The sequence below is a fragment of the Lineus longissimus genome, chromosome 16 (genome assembly GCF_910592395.1).
Source record: "Lineus longissimus chromosome 16, tnLinLong1.2, whole genome shotgun sequence".
In the NCBI taxonomy this organism is placed as follows: Eukaryota; Metazoa; Nemertea; class Pilidiophora; order Heteronemertea; family Lineidae; genus Lineus; species Lineus longissimus.
This window is the reverse complement of record NC_088323.1, coordinates 8,347,327-8,371,596: the sequence shown is the minus strand read 5'-3', so window position 1 is coordinate 8,371,596 and position 24,270 is coordinate 8,347,327. Positions and strand designations below refer to the sequence as shown.

Genomic DNA, 24,270 nt, shown 5'->3' with positions numbered 1-24,270 from the left:
CAAAAACAACACAGTCCCCCTCCGATTCCTCAGCACAATTATCGAAACGCCCAACTAACCGGTTCCTCTCGAACTCGGACGCTCACCGAACATTTGCACTCAGCGGCAGCAATGCCAAGCACTTAGCTAGCATTCAGCTAGGTCACAACGTTCCTGCTAACAGCGAGATGGCAGCGTGCAATGCATGCCAAGCACCTGGCCCTCAGCTAGACCGGACAGTCCCTGCACTCAGCAGAATGGCAGCAATGCCGAGACAGATTGGACATGGCTTGTCCAAACAACATGTGGTCCTTCTTATCACCACAAGGAGCCCGAGCTTCATCAACGCCTTTGCCAGTGTTCCTGCAGCACTTTCCAGTTTTCTCTACTGCCAGCCTTGGACTCTGTCCTGCCCACCTCCTCAAGCCTATATCCACAAACAGTCCCGCTGATAAAAGTCAAGATTACACAGTTCGTTACGTCAGTCCTGTCAATGTCACTATACACAATACCGAGGCCTGGTGGGGCCCACACCATAAGCGTCTTCTATTGTCGAGCGTAGTATAAATTGAGCTCCCGGGCCAAGGAGAGACCACTTCGTATTTCGCTTTCGTCGCACTCGGACCGGGCTTTATTCCTTTGGTATTCTTCGGTGTAAGTAGAATTTCTGCCGCTTTTGTGCTCTCGATTTCCTTTGTCCGTATTTCGGCTACGCCTACTGTGTAGTCTCCGCTTTGTGGCCTACGTGCTCTGGCCTCTACTATGCTTCTGTGCTTTCGGATCTTGCTTCTCTTGGATTTGGTGTTCGTCTTTTCCCGTATTTCTCGTTTATGTCTATGTTTTATATGTTCTGTTTGTCTCTGCTTAAATTGTTGGTCCGTGGGTATCAACAAGCCCGTAGGGGTGCAATGTGTAAAGCTTAAATTGTTGGTCCGTGGGTATCAACAAGCCCGTAGGGGTGCAATGTGTAAAGCTTAAATTGTTGGTCCGTGGGTATCGACAAGCCCGTAGGGGTGCAATGTGTAAAGCTTAAATTGTTGGTCCGTGGGTACCAGCAAGCCCGTAGGGGTGCAATGTGTAAGCTTGAGTTGTTGGTCCGTTGGTATCAACGGGCCTGTTGGGGTACGCTGTGTAAAGCTCAAATTGTAGTTCCGTAGGTATCGGCAGGCCCGTGGGGGTGCAGTGTGGCTTGCATAGTTGTTGCCCATGGGGGTGCCATGTATGGAAGTATAGTTCGTGGATGCTCTATCGGCGCGTGGGGTATAAACGTGTCAAAGTTTGTGTCAAGCCATATGCGGCTCCAGTATAGCAGAGTGCGGTTGTTGAGTGCTCAAATATCAGGGGTTTGTTTTGTAATGTATTATTTCTTGTGTTGCAGATGGTTCAGCCGACTACCCTAAAGAAAAAGCATTCCCTGGTGGGAAAAAGTTTGCTGCCGCTGTTCGCACGGTTCAATGGTAGCCCTGATGAGCCCAGAGAGTTGGCTAGGATGGACAAGGATCAACCTTTGGAGAATCTGGATTCCGATGGTATCGCCACAGCCTTCAAGAAACTCACCGGAGAAAACATCGGAGACGTCCTTGCCGCCCTCGGCAAACAAAGTGGAGCTGGAGTGGCTTTATTGCACCATGCAATTGTGCTAGCGAACGAAATCGGCCAGCCAGTAGGGCAGCCCCTTAGGGACCCGCCCATCACTCCACCGGGTGTTTCGGATGATGTAAGTGAGCCACCGAGGAAGGTGCAGAGGATAGCGTGCCAGGCGACCGTAGCTGATCCAGTGCAGAAGGCAAAGGCGAAGGTGAGGTCCTTGGCATTACATGAAGAGCCCAATGAGTCGTTGATGTTGCTGTACCTGGAGGATTTAGCGGCGGCTGCTACTTCTGTTTCGCATAAGGACATGGAGTTGTTCGACGATTTATATCGTCAGGCAAGGCGTTACCAAGGAAAGGTGGACATGGCTAATGTTATCTTGACGGTGTTGGGTGGTGGTACGGGTGAGCTTATCACCAAGGCCATTAGTAAGTCGCTAAAAAAGGTAGTCGAACCGAAGCCGATTGAAACCGTGAAACCTGAAGAGAGCCCAAACCCAAGCCCGTCCATTCAACATAGGTCACCTTTAACGGATTTGTATAGCCAGGTTGCTGCGGTTGCATCTTTGCAGCAGATGATGAATCCGCTCTTTGATTCCTATAGGGGTGGGGCGTCAAGAGGTGCCCGGCGCGGCAGGGGTAGGGGAACGGATTCCTCTCCTCCAAATAATTATCAATGTTATTTTTGTAACTCACCAGATCATTTTTATCGTGATTGCGATAAAATGAAAGAGGCATCGAAGATGGCAAAAACGAAGTAGGTCCCCTCCCGGAGCATTCTGCTCTAGTGGAGATTTACATCTTCACGTGGGTGGGGGGCCGGGCTTCGCGTCCGTCGGATTTGTCTGCTGCGACTTTTAAAGCTACTGCTCTCTTTGTTTTAGGGTATGGACATTTTGGGTTACGAAATCCAGGATTGGGAATTCCAGATTCCGTTTGATCCGCAGAGAGCAGTAGCATCCAAGCATCTGTCGCCGCAGTGGACAACTCTGGATGGGCGTGAACCTCGGCTTTCCACCCACCAATGCCCGGATTTTGAAAGCGTTATAAATGACGGTGTATGTTTTGATTTGAACGAGCTGCCACTACGAAACCCTGATCATTTTGTAGCAGGTCAAGTTCATCAAAATTTAGATCAATGGCGGGAAGTCATTGGCCATGTTTCTGATACTTGTCCTGTTTCTAGCCAAGTATTATCATGGCTAACAGACGGTGTTAATGTGGATGATTTTTTCAGGCCATTTAAGGGCAACTTTAAAGGTGAATCGTTTGACTCGGATACCCCGCCTTCTCGATACTACCCGAATTCCAACAGTTGTCAGCAGTTTGGGGAGTTTATAGCCTCGGAGCTTCAGCAGCGTGTTAAAACGGGGGCAATGGAATTAGTTGGTCGGGTGGGCGAGTGTCAATTACCATCCATCATCATGCCGCTTACTGTCGAGCCTACAAAACCACGGCTTTGCATAGACAACCGATACTTAAATTTATGGATTAAGGATTCTCCGTTTCAATTGGAAACGCTTAAACATGTTTATAGGCTAGTTGATGAAAATGCGAGAATGGTCTCAACGGATGAGAAATCCGGGTATGATCATGTTCTCCTGTCCCCTTCCAGTTCATCTTACTTTGGCGTACAGTTTGGGGGTTGGGTTTTCCGCTGTAGATCTTTGCCGTTCGGGTGGAAGTCTTCCGCTTATATCTATCAAATGGTTGGGATGGTTGCAACAACGTATTTGCGCACATTTGGCATTCGCAATGCTCAGTATATCGATGATAGATTAGCCGTAGAGGCAGTGTTCTCTACTTCTAGCGTAAAGCATCTTCCAATAGAGGTAATTGCTTATGCTTTGTTGCAGCTATTAACGAGATTGGGTTACACATTTGCAATTCACAAGTGTAAGCTCGACTTTGGGACGTATCTCAAATATTTGGGGTTTATGGTTGATTCAGCTAGATTAGCTTATATTCTCCCGGACTATAAGAAAGTTAGCTTTGGGGCTTTGCGTGATTATATCCTGTCGTGCCAGCAGATCAATATCAAAACGTTGCAAAGATTTTCAGGCAAATGTGTGTCAATGTTGTTGGCAGTTCCAGCAGCTGCTCTCTACACTAGAGAAGTAAATGCGGCAATATCAATGGGCCTAAAAAATAGTAGGGATGTTCAAGTTTCTGGCAAGTTACGCGCTGAAATAGAACATTGGAGATTTTTTAGATTCGTGGGGTGGTTGTTTGAAGTGGCGTCGGGAGTCACATAAGCAGATTGTTCTCGCAACAGATGCATCGCTTTTCAAATACGGGGCGGTGGTCACAGAGGGTGAGCATGCGGGTTTGAGCTTTTCTGATTTCTGGGACAAGGATGATAAGCGGCCAATAATTTTAAAAGAAGCTGATGCTTTGTTAAAATCGTTGCAATCCATGCAGCCTGATTTGGTTGGCAAAAGAGTGGATATCTTGACGGATAATAAGCCGCTCATCTTTGCATGGAAAAACCAAGGTTCAAAATCTTCTCCTTTGAATGATTTGTTGAAGCTCATATTTCAATTCGTCTTTCAAAATCGTATAGATTTGAGGCTTTTCTATGTGCCATCTAAGCTCAACCCTGCAGATGCTCCATCTAGATCACTAAGTTCCGATGACATTACGCTCGCAGACGAGGTTTGGACCATTGTCCAAAAGGCATTTGGCCCGCACTCTGTTGATCTCATGGCGCTGGATTCCAACGCCATGTTGGATAATAATCGGTTGTCTCTGCGACATTTTACTCCTTCACCTTCGCCATTTTCATCTGGCATCAATGTTTTTGCTCAGAATGTGGCAAAGGAGGGCAACCCGTACGTTTTTCCACCAGATAATCTTGTATTATCTCTTTTGTCGTTCTTAGCTCAGCAAACAGTGTCTGCTTTGACTATGATTGTTTTGTTAACGCCGGAGGCTTCCATTGCTTTGCCAATCCTCCGTGCATACTCTATCTCTAAGATATGCTTGGGTCAAAAAGGTCAAAAAAGAGTTATTAAGATTCCTTCAAAGCTGGGATATAAGCTTGATGGTGATGGTTTAAAATACCCTTTAATTGCCTATAGGCTTTCTTTTAAAAAGGGTAATTAATTTTTCAGATGGCGAGTCGGCGGCGTCTTTTGTCGGGCATCGATTTGCAGGGCATAAACAATCGTTTGGATATCTTGGATGAGCGACACTTGAACTCCGAAATGGTTAAAAGGAAAACGAGTGAGCAGCTTAGTTTGGAGCATTTTTTCTCATTGTTGCCTTTTCATGTCAATATTCAGTCTTGTACTCCTCAACATCTAAGGCGGTATTTGGTTCGGAGGGATGTGGATGGCAAAACAAAAGTTCATGATGTAAAGTGTCTGTTTTTGGGAGACAAATCGTTATCAACATGTCTTTGCCCGACAAGATTAGCCCATGGTACTCTTATAACCATTGTTCAAAGATTATCAAAAATATTTGAGGAAGAAGGCAGGGGGAAGGAATGGTGTACGAAATCGGAAACCGGAAATCCCGCAAAATCAAATGTCATAAAGCTGTACTTGAAGAAAATTTCGGAAGAGCAGGCTAAGGCCCAGATAGTTCCAAAACAGGCCAAGCCGTTATTTCTCTCTAAATTGGAGAAAATCTCTTCTTACATAGATAACCAGTTGTCTAGGCCAGATATCACTTTGCGTCAGCGTTTCGTTTTGTTTCGAGACCAGGCGTTCTTTAAGTTACAATTTTTTGCGGGTGACAGGGTTTCCGATTTATCGGGCGCTCCTAGTCAATCGGTTAGATATCTTGCTGATAACACTGGCATGGCTGTTTCGCATACATATACGAAAGTCATAAGAGGAGATGGGAGGTGTAACACCTTTGTTATCAAGAGATGTGATAACGCGGCTCTATGCCCCGTAAGCGCACTGGAGCGCTACTCAGCTTGGGCCAAAAGCGCTGGGGTAGATCTTTCGCTAGGTTACCTCTTTAGGCTAGTAAGTGACTCGGGTAAGGTATTAGATCAATGTGTCTCGTATGCAGTGATGTATTCCCGCTTGTTGGAGTATTTGACGACGCTCAATATCTACGAGGGGGAGACACCTCATAGTCTCAGGTCGGGTTGTGCCATAACGTTGAAGTTGTCCGGGGCGGCTGACTCCAATTCCCAGACTATGAGGCATGTTGGTTGGTTCAAAGAATCTTCATGCAGTTATTACAGTCGTGAGGATTCTTTGAAAGAGCCGGCGCAGTTGGCTCAGAGGTTAGCTTCGTCACCAGCTTTGTCGGGAAAGATTGAATCTGATTACCAACGCTATGCAACATTTAACACTTTGAATCATGCAATCTAGGTGTCGTTTTGTTAATGTAGTGGTCTTGGTTCTGATAATCCATTTCTGTCGAGTGTGTCCATAATTGTATCACTTTTAAGGTAGCGTTTGTAATTGATAAACTCTTGTCAAATGGGTTGAAGGTTTATATTTTCTGTAATTAAAGCGGATATTATAAAAGTTTCTTCTTCAGTCTATGTAAGTTGTCGTTCCTGCCATCCCATGATACCATGAGCTTTGCCTGTGGACATCCATTTGCTGTTCATGGTTTTGGGTGTTGTGGGGTGATGGGTGATGGGGTGATGGGGTATTGTGGGAAAAAGCTGGAATGGTGATATGGAATGTTTTCGGGAATCCATATCAGGTTGATATTCAGGTTTTCCTCCCAATACTTTCAGCGAGGTAATGGAAGACGCTTAGGATGTGTTCACACCATAAGCGTCTTCTATTGTCGAGCGTAGTATAAATTGAGCTCCCGGGCCAAGGAGAGACCACTTCGTATTTCGCTTTCTAGGATCTCTGGGCAGAAGCTTTTGCCCCGTATTCTACGGGGATTGAGCGTATGGCCGTTGGGTGCCATGTTGGTCGCCTCGGCCCCAATTTTATTAGCTTACGTTCTCTTTTGGAACTTTGGGCTGTGGGGATCGGAGGATCCTTTTGCCCACCCCACCCCCCCTTTGCGGTCTTTTATTTTCTCGCCCCTGAGTATCAGGTTGATATTCAGGTTTTCCTCCCAATACTTTCAGCGAGATAATGGAAGACGCTTAGGATGTGTTCAAGTCAAAAATACGTGTATTATATGTTATCATAACTTGAATATAATGAAGGCCAGTCCTTCACATTCCTTTCGTCGGCTTTTTATTGCAGTATGTTTGTTCTTCTTCTAATTCTTTCTGAACGTGTTTGATGCTTTTCAATTTTGTTTCAGCTCTTAGATAGTAGAAAAACGCGTTATTCGTTATTTTTAGTACGCGCAATGCGCAAAAGACCTTTCCTGCCCACGTGGGTGGATCGAGTTCACGACACCCCGCTATTAAGACGCAACGTCATTTCCATTTATCGCAACTGCGGTGTAATTTGCCATCAGCGTGAAGTCGGAAAAATCGACATCAGCACCATGACGTCAAGGGGTAGATCTTAGCTCAAGGAAACGCCTTACAAGTGCATCGTTCCACGTGGAAAGAGTCGGTGCGTGGAGAGCTAACTCGGGTCAAATCGGAGTCAGCACCGGAAAAGCGCGATGATTTAGTCAGATTTTCAATGTTTCCTTTTTTGTGCAACTTGTTGATGGAAACAACTTATGGAGAATAGGAGGGGCAGCCGACTGCTCGGTAACATTGACATTAATAATGCCAATGATCCTTTAAAAGGTTTCTCTTTAAAACAAGAAAAAACAAAGCAGAAGTGTCCATTAGTCACAAGTGAAATCTACTCACATCACTACAACTCTTTCATCAGACTCGATATCCAACATACGCACAAACATCCTGTTTATATGCGTGATAAACAATCGGGTCCGACATTCTCAGACTCGTTCTTATATTTGATAGTAATATTGAATTCCTGCGGTATGAGACTCCACCTAAGGAGTTTCTAGTTAGTGTCTTTAATTGACGCGATCAAGCCATACCAACGATTTTTGATCAGTCTCAAAGATCAAATCGTTGCCTAGTGGGTGTGGTCTCAACAGTCGTACCGCCAACACAATGTCGAGGCGTATCACGATCCGATAGTTTCCGGCTGAAAAAATCGATTGGAAGCTCATCCTCAGTGTGGGGATTCGGACAGTGTCAACAAATCACTGTCCGCTATGGCTACCGAAGCGGCCAGCAGACGACAGCAAATAAATATGGCACTCGACGTGGATTTGTTGGTCGGTATTTCTGGATGATAGCTTAAACACACCTGTTAATAGGTTGATATGGATGAAGCTGTCCTGAATAAGTAGATAAATCAGTGTTTTTGTAGCTCTATGCCAAATTAATGGCACCATTTGCGCTTATTTTACCATAATTGCCTCATTTGTGGAGATTATTGAACATGCTATATTGTGTGTCATGTACACCAGAATAGGAAGATGCGATTACAAGCGCTTGGCTCAAAGTGTTCGATCAAGTCACCTAAATTGCAAAAATATACGGCCGACTTTCCGCTCATGCATGGTTACCTCTGTGGGCTTGTGGTATTCGACTCGATGACTCGACGACGCGATGGCTCGATGACGAGATCGTTGCTATGGATTTTGCTAAAATACGGAATCCCATGATCCTGGTCTCCGGGCTACCGCTCCAATAGCAGAGGTTTTAGCTCGGCCTTCCCATACCCAGCTACGGTATGTGGAAGGATGTGCCCCCCCCCCCCCCCAGCCATGGCCACTGAAGATTGGTCCCCGCGGTTGATTTTGATATTTAAAGGACTCGCGGAAGTATCATAGCATGCAAAATGACCCGAGATTTAATTGACACACAAGCTTCTAGTGGCCAATGTCAGATGTCATGTGGTAGTCTGTCAACAATCGGAATTTCGCACATGTGCAGTTTTTGAGACTCAGTCACTCAGTCAGTCCCTCTTCCGTCCCTTGACATCTGCCCCCCCCCCCCCCCCCCAAGACATCAGCCCCTATAGGACATTTAATAATGCCCCCTAGGGCATATCCCCAGATATGGACATGTCCTGGTTGGAGATGCTCTAAGGGGAAAGATGTCATACGAGGATTTATAATTCCCAAACTAAACTGACACTTAAAATAATTCTCGGAGTTCGACTCCCGTGCTGAACGGATATCCAGAGCCAACCTTGTCTCCAGGAACTCGCGTGTCATTTTAACATTGGAATTTCTGCTTGTAAAGAACCTGGGTAGGAGGTTGATCTGAACCAGCTATATTTAGGTGTATTTAGCTGTATTCACGGTAAGATACCAGTGGCTTGCATAGCAACATGGCGCATGGTTTTATCAAAAATGCGAACTTGTGGGAAACGAAAAATGGTCGGATTAGATACGGTGAAAACAGCTGGAAAGGGGTTGGTAATGATCGGTTCTTTTTTATTTTCTTCCACTTATGATTCTATGTATAAATTACTGTCCAAGCAGTGATAAGCCCCCCTCTTAGGAGGGGCTCTTAAGAAACACGTGTATGCGGGAGTATATAATGTAAATGAATGAAGAGAAATAAAGAGAGTAACAATTGTATATCCAACAAACAATTTTTTTTGGTTTTTCGAAATGGCGCTGAATAAATAAATCAGACCAGTTGTAGCGCTGAATTATAAATCAGACCTTGTAACAGGTTACGAGAACATCTAATTTAAATCTTCATGGGAATTCGCTACATATGCCTAAGAAATTGGCCAATTATATTAATATTGTTATTAGAGAAATATTCGTCCTAAATAATGACAGAAAAGGGTGGTTTATTTCAATTTTGTGTCGACATGGTCGAGGTCACGTGACATAAACAAAACAATCGCACAGACCCGTCCAAAAAAGGCACTTTAAGAAAAACAAATACGTTTTTCCTGCTTAAAACCACACTGACGACTAAGTTATTTTGGTCTACTACCCAAATCTGAAGTATCAAAATGAATCACAAACTAGAACTAGCTCTATTTAGCAAAAGTTGCGTGAAAAATTCGGGTGAGCGACATTCTGAACCCTAGCAGCCAATAATTAAACTACTTTCAGCCGTCTGCTCCGGTCTCGTTAGGGAGTTTTTCCCAAATGTACGCGATGATGACGTGCCCCATTAACAGGACGTAACATCTATTTTAAAATGCGTTTCCAAAGTGAATGCATGAGGACAACCTATTTGTGTCGTATATCACTGGAAACGCCCGATTCCCGTGAATAAGGACAATCACAATGTATTACATTACCAAAACAAAAATGTGTCGGAAGGAACTATATGGATGGTCCCATCACACACCCCCCCCCCCCCCCCCCCTCCTCCAGCAGTATGACACAGAAGGGCTAGTTGACTGTCCACCGGGGGGGGGGGGGGTTTGGGGGGAGCTTCCCCCCAACGCACTGGTAAAAACCTATGTCGACGGAGGGGGGTTTGGGGGGTGTCCCCCCATTGTAACAGCTGTAGTTGTTAGAGCTTGCACTTAACATATGCTCGTAGGGGGGTTCGGGGGTGTAGTTGCGCTTCAATAATTTGAAAGTGCGCCCTGGTGCGAAAACTTCCGGATACGGAACCTAGGTGATTGCGCGCATGCGCTCTGGGCATTGTTTGCGTTTTTTGTCCCAGCGTCCCAGCGGGACTCCTTTTAAATACACGAATTTGAGACAATCCAAGAGGTATGTTGGCATTGTGCTAGGCCTACGTGAAAGATTAATATGTACAGATCTCCCGTATCTTGTCCCCAGAATATGACTTTTGGTGCAGCTCGAGTATTTGAGAACTTTGTGAAGCGAACCTGTCTTCGACAGGCCCACATTTTTCCCGCCACTGACGCGTGAGAGTTTTCAGTAAAACCCCTGGTTTATCGCCCTTTTGAGGCGGGTTTCATGTATTTTGTCACGGTCTATGCATGCCTGACGTTGCTTACTGAGAACCCCAGTATGTTTTTTAGTGCCTGTTTTTGTCAGAAACGAGTATTTAGCCGAAGCCATGCTCTATTTCTTGAGGTCACGTGACCGCGCACTTCTGGCCATTTGCTTTGGATAGTTCGCCACTAGGGTTGTAGATGGCACCACTGAGCCTTAGAGAATTTCTAAGAGAAACTTTGGTTTTTCTTGCTAACCTTGCTGTAGTTTTGGAGACTACCCTCTTATAGAAAATCTTGTAGCCTTTGATGAACCTTTTGCCTTATTGTATTGTATTTGTTTGGTTACAGATTTCACGACTCCTTTTGTACCGACTCTTTGGAGCGGATTGATGTTAACTCATGATATCAGCATTTGAGCAAATAAAGACCAGTCTTTATAGTAACCATACGAGTCCGTCGAGTCTTTGGAACCAGATAGTCCCTGCTGGGTGCTGCGGCCACAGGGGGAGCTCCCCCGACCTTGACTTTACATATTATTCTTTAAAAAAATTCCAACTTGATCGCGTCATCGAGTCATCGCGTCGTCGAGACCACAAGCCACCTCTGTGCACCTGTGTGTTATAGCGGGCAGTCATGACTGCGTCCATGTGTAACAAGACACTGCACGAAATGGGATGTAATACTGAGTTGATTTTGTTATACTTTGATAAGTATTCTAGCTGTGATATGTGTCATAATTAGAATTAAGTTAATACTTCACGTCCAGGCATAAAATATTGGAAATAATGTTTTTACCTGACAAATAATTTCCAATATTTTATGTCTGGACGTGAAATATTAGCTTTATTATACTGAATACATGTTTTAATTACTGCAAACATAATAAATTGGGTCGAGACGGTAGCATCCTAGTTATTTTCAATCGGCGGATGTATGTATGTAGCCATGACATGTACTCATGTACTGTACATTGTGTAGTGTTTACATTAGCAGACGAATGTTTGAAGCAAGTCAAGGCCCGGCTAGAAGGCTTCGTACTTTCTGTTCGGGAATTAAACAATCACACTTAATGCAACCTGCCTGGTATTTGGGCATAATTCAAGACACTGACAGCATCACTGTGCAAAATCATGGCGTAAATCGCCGTAAATATGTTGTTTTTTATCGCCGATTTCGTCAGCTAAAACTTGAGGGCCGCCATTTGCATTTTCATGTCATCGATGACGTCAGTGGTAAAATAATGCCATAAAACACTAAAAATTATTTTACCTCACGTGATCCTGAATGACGTGATGTGATTGGCTCACACATTAATGAGGTATGACAAACCGGGATATACTGAGATTTATTTCGAATATAATGATCAGTATATCGGAGCATATTCTTTACCCCTAGTATACTGAGATGTACATTATAACCCAGTATACTAGATTCATTCGTATCAATGTTTTCTACTGAAAAATATAAAGCCATTTTATTGGATACTGAATGCGATAGTATAACACATTATACATCATGGTATCCTGTCATGTTATATAATAGAAACTTGAAAAATGCTGCGTCAGTATTTCATAGAAAATAATATCCTTCCCCATTCCTCCCCCTGTTAATATGCATTCTGGGATTGAGTATCAATCTGTTATATTTAGTTTTATTGCATGATATGCTACTTTAGTTGTTGTTGGATGAAGTAGTAGTATACTGCTAAGATACTGTATCAGTATTACAAATGTTACTTTCTCACCGTTTTTACCTGTATAGTATGCTATCGTGCATCTTGACCCGCAATGTTTTGAGATCGCTGAATAGTGATGACGCAAACGCATGAGAGTCAGGATGGCTATAATGTTGTACTGACATGGTATAAAAATACACGAGGAATATCGCTCGATTCGTTTACTTGGTTGTGTATTCGCCAGGAGATGCCAGCGCGAAGACAAGACAATCGCTCTCAAAAAGGCACAACCTGTCCTCAGTTGTGGGGGGTACTATACTGCTGAGGTGGACGGGTCAAGGGCTAACTAAGAACAATGTTGCTAAGCCAACACTGAAGTATCGTAATTAAGGACTTACATAGGCCTTCCAACCCAACGCTGGGTAGTTAAGGGGAGCTAAGGATTAGGCCTACCAATGGCACTGAACGACAATTGTGTTAGGGACAGTTTGCAACTTCAACTAGAGACACTGTGTGTGTGTAAGACGGACAGAACTTCGTGGAGTTGTACTTGGCCTGGGATCGATATTTCGAAGCAGGTACTAACGCCTATCTACTTCACGGCCTGAGACATTGTCACAACCTTAAGTCACAACCAATAAGTTCGAGACTTTGAGCGGTCAAAAAGTAATGGAGAGCCGACGGTGCAACAATGTTGACGTCCTTGCCCCCCCCCCCCCCCTCCCCAGCACCACGTTCCAACAAATGAAATTAATCAATTAGACAAGAAAATTAACATGATTTGATTCGCAGGTCATAGTTCCGTCCTTAGAGGCTGGTTACTCTAAGTTCCGTCACACTATATAGTAAGGCGCCCCCCCCCCCACCCCCACCCCCACCCCATCCACTCACTCAGAATCTTTTATATTTAGCTACACGACGCGGAGCCAATCACCGACCGTATCGTGTGATGAAAGTTGTCAGCGATGGTCATAAGTTTATCACCATTGGCGTAAAATTTCAGAGCGATCAACGCTTGAGTACATGTACTTAAACTCTTTTTTCTGCCAGTTGGACGGCTCAGCTTATTGTCCAACATGTAACAAATCAACTCAATACCCTCTATTCCAAAACGTAATCGTTTTCTGATTGTCTCTTCTCCTCGGAAATCGACCAATGGGCATTTTTTCTACGAAATGTCCTCTTTTGACGTTGATGTTGAAAATTGTGTAGTAATGGAATATGCAAAAGCATCCTGGCCGCCATGTTTTGCAGGTAACATATACCTGACGCAGCCCCCTGCCAACGTTATTTGTAGCGGCATGGTAACATGAAGATAACATGATGTGAGCATCAAAATGCTTTCTAGCAAGAGATTTAACGATAGGGTAACACAGACTTAACGACATGTCCATATGCAACCAAACAACTAAAAGCTACGTTGTTGCGCAAGGTATATCATTTTTAGCCTAAGCAACGTCAACGGATAACATTGTCCTTATTTCATTACCCATATAGCACAAGATGTGCATTTAAATAAATGAAGCTGATCAAAGACAATTCTTCAATAATATAAATAAAACATTAATACTAACACAAACTTTTATTAGACTCATTGATGAAGGTTAAGGTGTCACTTTCAGTCATGAGAGTTGACGTATTATTTGTGACGCATGGTGGATCCGCCGAAGCAATGGCGACACATGTCCATAAACGTGTTTCTGAACGATTTACCCACCGAAACATAGATGAAAAAATTTACAGTTGAATTTAATTTACTCAAGAAATTGGTCCAGCGAGAAAAATCATCAATTTCATAAGTTGTGATGAATCCCATGCCGTCTAGCTGAGTGAGCAACATGGTAATGCATGCTGGGAGCCGAAGCAGGATGAAAATGTTCACCATGGCAATGGTTAGTTTGGTACCGTCCGTCCCGGCTAACTTATTCTTTGTTGATTTTATTGTGCCTTGTTCCTGTCGCATTCTTCTCCATCCTCGCAGGACAGCCACGTTGACAGGTATCAAAATGCCAAACAGTGGTATCAAGTGTATCACGAGCATAATGTAGACATAAAACCCTAAAAAATATGTGCTCGTTTTTCCATATTGTCGGATCATGAGCCAAGCTTCGTACACTTCTTCTTTCTCATTCCATACCCATTCAGTGTATCTTCTGCAAATCTTTGGCATAATAGAAATCAGAGAGAAGAAGAATGTCCCAATAACGGCCATCTTCGCATACCTGCGCGTGTCCATCGACTTTGCTTTCAGTGGCATACATATATGGATGTACCTGAAATAAAGTAATTTTGAATGACAAACCAGACCAACGGTGATGTGAAGCGTTAACATCAATGAAAAAAAACACTTATTTATTAATCTTTCATGGATATTGAAGAGGATACATAGTCTTACAACTTCGTCTATGACCTCACGACGACCAGAACGATCTCCAAATTTATTTGCACTTAGCAACTTCCGGATCGTTCCCATCCCGTCAAAGAACTGGAAGTTGTAAGACGCTATCTCATATTTAAATTAATCTCTAAAAATCACTGCAGGTAATTTCGTTAGTGATCAAATAATGAGTGTGTCCTATAGATAGAGCGCTTGGAATATTAACCCATTAACTCCTGAAACACCCGAGACAATAAAGAGCAAAAATTACCATCGGTCGAAAGCCTCACCGAAACCCCCTGCTCATTTTAAAAGATTTTTGCCACATCCACGCTGAGTTCGCGGATACCTCAGGAGCTAAAGGGCAAAGCTGTTTTCTGGTCCGGGGGTAGCAAAAGTGAAATTTACAGAGAAAAAAAATGTAGGGACTAGATTCCCGCGGAAATAGTGAACAGCAAGGAATTGATTTAAAGGCCTACGCCGTTCGTTGAATATTTGAAAGTTGTAGTTTGATTTGAAAATTTCAAATCGTGTGAATACGTACTGAATTTAAATTTCAACGATGCCGTTGTGTTGACATACATACACATACTATAAACACCAAAGTTTAGCAAATCGTTATGCATAATAACTGCACTAAGGCATTGTGTATAACGGCATTTCCATTTTTCGGGAACACCAGTTTTTACGAACGGCGTACCCCTCTAAGGGATCTAGACTTCCCGTCTTTCAATTGGTCGTCCAATTGCGAATACTGTATATGTAGAATACGTAAAGTTACTAGCATCATCGGCACTCGTTTTGCTTATACTAACTCTAGGAGAAAGGGCAGTGAGGGACAACATCATAGAATATCATTTGGCCGGCGGGAAAAACACGTTGAGATGAGTGCTCGTGATATTTGTCCTTACCTGTCTATGGATACTGTGACAACGACGTAAACATTCCACATATCCATAACATTGACGATTGGAAACATGAGAATGACATAGCTCTCGAAGGATTTATACACACCATTGAGGGGAACTCCCTTCACTTGAGCAATCACCCGATCCGGCACATCCAGTACAAATGAGAAGAAGATGTACATTATATCACAGACAGCCAAGGCCTGGAGTAAGAAATACGCCGACGACAACCTCTTTTGGCGCCTGAATACAGCTAAACAAAGCGCATTACCAATAATGCCAGGGATGGTAACGACAAGTCTTAAGGTTAGCATTAAAAACATCTCGTATTCAGAATATGGCTTGCGAAGCCCTCTGGTTGTCAAAGCAATATACAATTCTGTGGTATCCATGACGTCAGTGCTGATGCTCGTGTGTTACCTGTTTCCTAAGATGGAGGGGAGAATCAGGCAGGAATCATCGGTCCGCTGAGATTTCTCACATTAGTTTCACAGGTTTTGGTAGTTGTTTTTTTCGAAGATATCAGTAAGGGATCATATCCACTTTCATTTCGTTTCAAACGCTTTTCAAAACGAACCTAACACTAAACGAAACACAAAATGAAACTCAAACGATTTAGAAAACGTCTGTGGAACGGTTGTGGGGTGTTTTGTTTGCTCCAAGGAATAAATGCGTCGAACGAAAGTCAAACAAACATTAACGAACATCGTTTGAAACGAACTTCAATATTTATATTTATTCATTTATTGATGCTGAATAACGATTTATACAATTCGTTTACATTCCATGGTTCCAAATCTGAGGAGTCGCATTTTTGTCTAAGTGTCGGAGGTAATTTGTCTTGGGGTTAAATGATATAATTGCGCGAGCTTATTGATTGTGTGTCAACTTCTTCGAAACAAATTCATAGGAAATCGTCAATTTTTTATCATAAAATGCACATTCTATGTTAGTTGTGGTACATGTACATGAATATGATAAATAAAAAAAACGAGAATGTGACCGGTCCCCGTGACCGGCTCCCGCACCGGTTAGAATGCTCTCGACCGTTTGCTTATCCTCTGCATTGTAGTCGCGGGGCAGAATAGCAGTCTTGTCTTAACAGCTTTGATTAAAACATATATTGCAATAGATATATTGTCATAGTGTCACTGAAATGGTGGAGCTAGGTGTGTAGTAGTTGGATCAGTAAATGATGGTTTACCGGTGAAATCTTAGTGTTATCAGCAGTTCACTGATTGTTTTATCATTCACGTGACCAGTGTAAATCGCGCGCTGGATGATGTAAGAGCCTTTATGTCTTTTGGTATCATGTTGGTGCATGCAAATGAAATCGTGTTGATTCGGATCTACAAATAAGTGTGTGTGTGGGGGGGGGGGGGGGGGGTCACATGAACATTAAGCATCACTACTATACGCTGTTCTATATTCCTGTATGATTAGTTTCTACACTGATATTTGCCACTTCTGATTGAAAGTGCTCGGGGAGAAAGAATGCTAGGAGTGAAATCATAGGACTACTACATGTAACAAACATAAATCGACTAACTTAACCTTTTTCTTTGATTCAAAGAAGCCAAATTTTTTCGTTCAGAGTCAGCAAAAAAGATCGTTCATCTAATGATCATTTGCCGAGTCAGAGTCAGAGTCTTCTGAAAACGATCGTCTAATAATCACTTCATTGCCTTCCAGTGCCCATTTCCGAAAACCTAACTTCAGGACGAACAAAGCGATAACTTAACAAAACTCAAATCTTAACAGGCTTGGTGGTGATGCGATAGCCTCTTTACAAATCGGAAAATTATTTCCCTTTCTACAGGGTGGCCTAGAAAACTTTTCCCTCACACAATAGAGTTCTATTGTGGATGGGAAAACTTTCTGGGCCACCCTGTATATCAACGGTACTGCTTTTTTAAGACAGTAGCAACTTATAAATACTACAGGGTGGCCCAGAATTATTTTCCCTTGCACAAAAGAATTCTATTGTGTCCATTGTGTGAGGGAAAATAATTCTGGGCCACCCTGTCGAGGCGTTGTCAGGAACGAAATCAGCGCATCTAGCAACCCCTACATCCGAGGTCTACTTGATTAGCATTCAGAATGGCTGCACCACTAGACCCTGGATACAGGTTTACGTCATATCCAATCATATCGCTCGTCACCGCCAGAATCTGTGTGTGACGTAGCACGGCATGACCCGTCTATTCGGGCACAACGTGTCAGCACTGTTTCATCATGACCAAAACCGTTTGTAGCCGACCAAATAATTGTAAAATTGATCAGTTATCTCAGAGTGAATACAGATAAAGAAGCCTTGTACTTGAATATAAAAATGATTATCAAAAAGGATTTTGAAATAATATTTTCAGAGTCCTCGCGCGATTGGCCATTGTAAACACGTGCTTTTTCGGTTCTATTTTGCTCGGAGTGCTCGCATGGCTCGACTAAATGACGCAATTTTCTTTTAGCTGCTATTAATTTTTCATATCAGCATAAGTTTCATATAATAGCCCAATTTACGTTAATACATTACGTTTCTAGAGCCCTTGATCCCGATTCGGTTGATACGTTATCTTCCCTCAAGATCGTCCATTGTTCCCGACCGAAGCGTGAGCCTAATTCCTCAACCCCAAACACAATCCAGTCTGTGTCACCCTAGGTAGAGATTAATTACCAGTATATAAACTATGCTTAACATATATATCATTGTTTGGGTAGCTAGGACTACTCTGACTGGAAGGATGATTGATTTTTCAAAATAGTGACTTTGATGAACAAAACCTTTACAAAGATTGGGCCCATTTTGTTAGAACTTTGACTGACTGATTATTAGGTCTGTGGCGAGATGAATATATGAGCAGTTTTTGCAGTGAAATGTCTCATCTTACAAAAAAAGAGGATTTGTCAGCACTCTCTTTGCATTAATCTACAAAATATAGTGTTTCAATATTGGTCGAAGTCTTGCCTAAAAATTGATGAAACCACTGTCAGATTGATGACTTTGATTGCCTGAACAAGAAAGTAGTGAAAAGTCTCATTTTACAAAAAATAGGATTTGTGAACACTCTCTTTGCATAATATACAAATGGAGAGCTAGAAAAGTAAAGACGACATTCCTCTCTCACGCACATTCCCCTTTCATGGATCCTGTCAAAACTTCTCAAACCTATTCTACAATAAAGCGCAACCAACGGAGATTGTAATATAGTCAACATAGCAACACATAGTTGACATGTGACCCTCTTTTCTAGAATTGATGACATTTAACTTGGGATTAGATTCATGAGGATAAGCATTCTCAGTAAAATCCACTATTCCAGAACATTTGAAATTCCATTTAAAGCATAAATACTGTAAATTTTATAAATAATTTTAATTTCACATTTCCAAAATTACACTGTAGAACGGAAAAATTTCGCGTACAGTATATTTTCGCGAATTTCGCGAGTAGGTCAGGCTCGCGAAAATATTCTGCCGCAAAATCTCCTGCTTTTAGCTTGGAATCCATGTCATTGTTGCCATGTTTCAACAGAGGCACTGCATACAGCTTGGCCCAACGAAGGCCTATGTGTATATCTGGGGCTGGTCAAACTTTTGGTGCGAGCTTTTTAATGTGCTTTTATATATCTGTTTAACTGTATCAACTGTATTGTTCTCCTGTTTGGAGGTTTTAAATAAATAAATAAAAATAAAATATCCCGCGCAATTAGCACTTGTTATAATTACACCTAACTTAAACAATTTTTACTTAATTATTGCTCAAATTATGCCAAGTAGGGCGCATTTTACACTACAGTCCCCATACACTTAGCGCTTAGAGTCAAAATAGACAGTTTAAATTTTCTTGGAAAAAAATTCTTCACTCGCGAAAATATTCTGCCGCGAATATGCCCACCGTAAGGGATTTGCGAAAATGTTATGCCGCGCATATTTTACGCTCTAGAGTAACAACTGCGCACGGCAACTGAACACGTTTGAGTGATCAGTCTGGGTGCACAAAACACTGCGACTTTCTCGAGGCGGGGGTACGCTAACTGATCGGCAAAGCCGTGCCGCTTCTTCAAACGATGAGAATCAGGCCAGATCGACAAAAATGCCTTATTTAATAGCTCTAACATCGTTCATCTTCAGTCAATTTCAAATTTTAAAAGAGCTATTTGTGATAGAGATTGCTGGCGAACTGTCTCTTTCCCAAAAGCGACGCTGCACAATATTTCATCTTTTATTTCTTTTAATAGTGGGGAGGAAATATTCCCGAGATACACAAACTGAACGGCCAATCCCTCATAATCCGTAGGCAATCTTGATGAAATGGGTCCACCAAAAGGGCTAAAACGGGAGGGCCTTACGGAAAAATCATCAAGGGCAGAGAAACGTAATTAATGCATATCAGTATTTGTTTCCTATAATAGCCCAATTTACACAGTGCGGGTTCGATCCGGATCGAGACCGGTTTGGTTCAACACGCACCGTGTAAATGGGATTTTAACTAGACCGAATCGCCCTTAGCCGGCCTCAAGCGAATCAACCCCAGACTCGTCAAATAACGCAGCAGGTCGGTTCAGGAGAATTCGGCCGGTTAAGGCGGATTCGCGCTGTCGTATGAATGACCAGGTCGGTTTGAATCTGTGTGTGTTTTAGGCAACTGTCACATAGAAATGAACGATTCATTTTTCACGCCTCACGCGTGAGGCCATACGTGTCACACATGAGGCCTCACGCGTCATGATTCATCCGTCATTTTTTAGGGGATGTCACATACGGTTCACTTTGAACTCGTTCATTTGTCACTTGGCGTTTCCCGCGGACAGAAATGGACTCCGAGGACGAAATGTTGGCCATGTTGCTGTTAATGCAGAACGGCCGCAAAAGAAAGCGAAGGCAACATCGTACATTATGGTGTAGGGAACATTTCCTGGTCCGTATTTAGCTCGGAGAGGGCACAAGGTCATCTAGGGGGGGGGGGGGGGGGGGCGGGCAAATACTAAATTTCTCCATTTTTTCCCCAATTCTACACGAAAATCACCATTGTTTGAAATGCAGTACACCTGCTGACATGCAGTAAAATCGTGGAAAGGTGTGAGGTTTGCTTTCAACTGTGGGCTATCGTAAACAGTAAAAAAAGGTCTGAAACCATCGGATACTCACATATTCAAGTGATTTTGACAGCAGGCACCTCCTCTCTGCACCTAGTTCATGTCACAAAGAATTGGCCGTCCAATTCTTTGAGTCATTTATGACATTCATGAGTTCACGCATGAAATGACATGAATCGGCCGAAAATAAAAATGACTACAAAATCAGGCCCTATGTGACATGGTATATTGAAAATACCTGGGGAATTCTTCAGGTCATGAATGACCCGTGAAGCGTCACGCATGAGGCGTAAAAACGTGAGGTCTATGTGACAGTTGCCTTAGGCACCTATTCCATAGAGCTATACCCTATACTATACTATACGCGAACAATAGTTTCATGGTCATGCACCCTTTGTGAAGCCATTGTTCGCGTATAGTGTAGTATACCGTATACCTCTATGGGGAAGGTGCCTTATGTGCACGTCGTATAACGACGAGTCGTGTTGTGCATCTAACATGGGTGTATATACTCTACCCTCGTCTGTTTATGGGTACTTTCAAATTATGCAGGTAGGCCTCCAGGCCCAGCCCCTGCCGGTGTCATTCAGGTATGGAACTATTCTCGGCCATTGATGTGCATTCAACTGGCGCTGACCAAGGCATTTGTGGCAAGCGCTGGCCCTGTCATCATTCGCGATTTTTTACACAGCGTGCGCCAGAAATAATGAATCATTGCACTGTGAACTTCGGGCTCTATAGTCAAATTCATCAGTATTCTTCAACAATGAAGAGGACTTTAAAGACCTAATTTTCGGTAGCTTCCGAAGGGTCCTGCATGGTCCTGCCGACCGCTGAGCATCCAAGATGAGGCGATCGTCTGCGGTGCAAAGAAGAGCATTGCGCGGTTTTGCGGGTCATTCCGTTCACCATTTCGTTATGTGAGAACGTTACGTGACAAATTATTGACCTGGCCCGGCGGACGCGATGATCCTGTCAGTTTCTGTTAGGACGAACTTGTCACATTTTCTTCCCCAGACGGTCATGGCCATCCTGCACCATAAAACTGGGGGCCTATCTCCCTAATGTCACAAATTTGAAGATGGATCGTCAAGAACAAGAACCTCTGCCAAAACGACGCAGAAGTTATACCGTCACCGAGAAGATCTCCTATTTAAGGGATTTGGAAGCAGCTCTACTGGATGGGACTGTCGGAAGCATGCGTGATTTAGCCGCACATTACCGAATCCCCGTGCAGTGCACAATGCAGAAGTGGAACCTAAGAGAGCTGGAGGAGAAAGAAGAAGATGAAAGAGGAAAAGCTAGACACGTCAAAAACAAAGGCGTTGGCCTGTGGCCCACCGTCGAGGAACGATTACTCGATTGGTTTAGAGGCGTCCGGGACAAGAGGTTGGCTGTCGCTATTCAAGATATCCAGGAAAGAGCTGCATCCATTTTCGAAGACTGGTGGATGCATTGCCGCACGATGAAAGACAAGACCTTGTCGAGTCACGGCCAACCTTGCACGAATTTCATGCGTCGGGTGGGTGGGTGCACCAGTTTATGGAACGAAAGAAGATTTCCTTCAGGAAAACAAACAAAAACACGACAACTCTGCCCGCTGATGCCGCCATTCGAGTGCAGCAGTTCCGCGATAACGTCACCGATACCATCGAATGACTCGAAATTGCCATGAGATTTCTGTACAATATGGACCAAACGTTCGCTCTATTCGAACAACGCCCTTTGTACACTGCCAATGCTAAAGGGGCCAAAACTGTTGACGTTAGATCCTCGAGATCTAACACCAAACTCGGGTGCACCGTTACACTTGTCATCACCGCCACAGGGTGAAAACTGCAAGCTCATATCACGTTCCCACGTAGAGGATTTGTAAGACAACTTGCGGCCCTTGAAGACCAACAACTGCCAGCTAATGTAGTTGTAACTAATTCAACGACGGGATGGGTGAAACAGGAGACGGCAGAACATTGGTTCGACACGGTGTTTGAGCCTCATGTGACGGCTGAAGCAGCTGACCAATTCCTGCTCCTTGTAGATCGCTACAAAGTCCACCGGACGGAAGCCTTCGGTATGAGAGTGATTAACCTGGCAGGTGTTCTTGACTTCATTCCGGTGGGGTGCACTTCGCTCGTGCAGCCACTAGATTTAACTGTGATGAAATCCATGAAGAGCGAAATGAGAAAAGTCTGGAAGAGGTGGAAGAAAGACCACACAGACAACGAAGGACGTTGTCCACGCATTGAACTTCTAGATGTTGTTCGCATAGTGAGTCAGGCATGGGATACGGTACCGGTCGGAGTCGTCGAAAGCGGATTTGAAAGAGCCTTCCGACCTGTCCCCGTCGATGGAGAACCATTGCCTCTTCTTGACGAGGAGGAGGAAGGACTAGAATTCGAAAATGTAGATCGGGAGGAAATAGACATTATGTAGTAAGCCTTCATCAACTGGGATGTGATTGTGACTTCAGCCTTCGAGTAACTGCAGAGCAGGGACGTAGCTATCGTCCGGGGGGGGGCAAAAATCTTTTGCCACTTTCTTGCCAAGACTTGAATGAAAAACACTTTTTTGAGGGGCATTTGTCAACCCCCCCCCCCCCCCCCCCGCTAACTACGCTCCTGTGCGGTCTTGTGCCAATTTTGACTGTTCAAAAGAAGTGCAGAAGTGACGCGGTTCAAATTTGAGCGGTAAACAGTTCACTCACCTATCGTTGACTGCGTTACATGATTTTTGACACACCCTGTATGAAAGCACACTTCCAGTCTGACTTTTAATAGAACCACCTGTGCCTGGATTCCCGAATGGCCGCTTTTTCGTGGACTAAATACTGTTTCATAACCATGGTACGCCGCAAACCGCAAACGTTTACCGAGCCCGGCGAACCAGCAAACACAAATGGGCCTCTTTGTCAAACAAAATCCATGTAGTAATGTGGGAGGTACTACTGATGTTTAATGAGGTACCCATAAACGCCTTTGTTTTTGACGTGTCTAGTATTTCCTCTTCCATCTTCTTCTTTCTCCTCCAGCTCTCTTAGGTTCCACTTCTGCATTGTGCACTGCACGGGGATTCGGTAATGTGCGGCTAAATCACGCATGCTTCCGACAGTCCCATCCAGTAGAGCTGCTTCCAAATCCCTTAAATAGGATATCTTCTCGGTGACAGTATAACTTCTGCGTCGTTTTGGCAGAGGTTCTTGTTCTTGACGATCCATCTTCAAATTTGTGACATTAGGGAGATAGGCCCCCAGTTTTATGGTGACAGGATGGCCATGACCGTCTGGGGAAGAAAATGTGACAAGTTCGTCCTAACAGAAACTGACAGGATCATCGCGTCCGCCGGGCCAGGTCAATAATTTGTCACGTAACGTTCTCACATAACGAAATGGTGAACGGAATGACCCGCAAAACCGCGCAATGCTCTTCTTTGCACCGCAGACGATCGCCTCATCTTGGATGCTCAGCGGTCGGCAGGACCATGCAGGACCCTTCGGAAGCTACCATAAATTAGGTCTTTAAAGTCCTCTTCATTTTTTGAAGAATACTGATGATTTTGACTATAGAGCCCCAAGTTCACAGTACAATGATTCATTATTTCTGGCGCACGCTGTGTAAAAAATCGCGAATGATGACAGGGCCAGCGCTTGCCACAAATGCCTTGGTCAGCGCCAGTTGAATGCACATCAATGGCCGAGAATAGTTCCATACCTGAATGACACCGGCAGGGCCTGGGCCTGGAGGCCTACCCGCATAATTTTAAGTACCCATAAGCAGACGAGGGTAGAGTATGTAACCATGTGTATCCTATGATATCCATCAGTTAATAGGGACTGTAGCCTACAGTGAAAA

General features: G+C 43.7%; 1 protein-coding gene across 1 annotated transcript; it reads left to right on the top strand.

Moving 5' to 3' along the window:
• The first annotated feature begins 264 nt into the window (after window positions 1-264).
• Window positions 265-6,813, top strand: LOC135500836 (uncharacterized). The gene is made up of 5 exons (XM_064792501.1): window positions 265-459; window positions 1,358-1,777; window positions 2,453-2,626; window positions 4,682-4,878; window positions 6,807-6,813. The coding sequence occupies exons 1-5, from the start codon at window positions 265-267 to the stop codon at window positions 6,811-6,813; spliced, it is 993 nt and encodes a 330-aa protein (XP_064648571.1).
• Window positions 6,814-24,270: the final 17,457 nt, after the last annotated feature.

Excerpts from the sequence above, each read along its gene's own strand:
- LOC135500836 (XM_064792501.1), top strand. The coding sequence starts at position 265 with ATGGCTTGTCCAAACAACATGTGGTCCTTCTTATCACCACAAGGAGCC. Across the intron at positions 460-1,357 it reads AAGATTACACAGTTCGTTAC|ATGGTTCAGCCGACTACCCT; the intron begins GTCAGTCCTGTC and ends CTTGTGTTGCAG. Across the intron at positions 2,627-4,681 it reads AAAGCGTTATAAATGACGGT|ATGGCGAGTCGGCGGCGTCT; the intron begins GTATGTTTTGAT and ends TTAATTTTTCAG.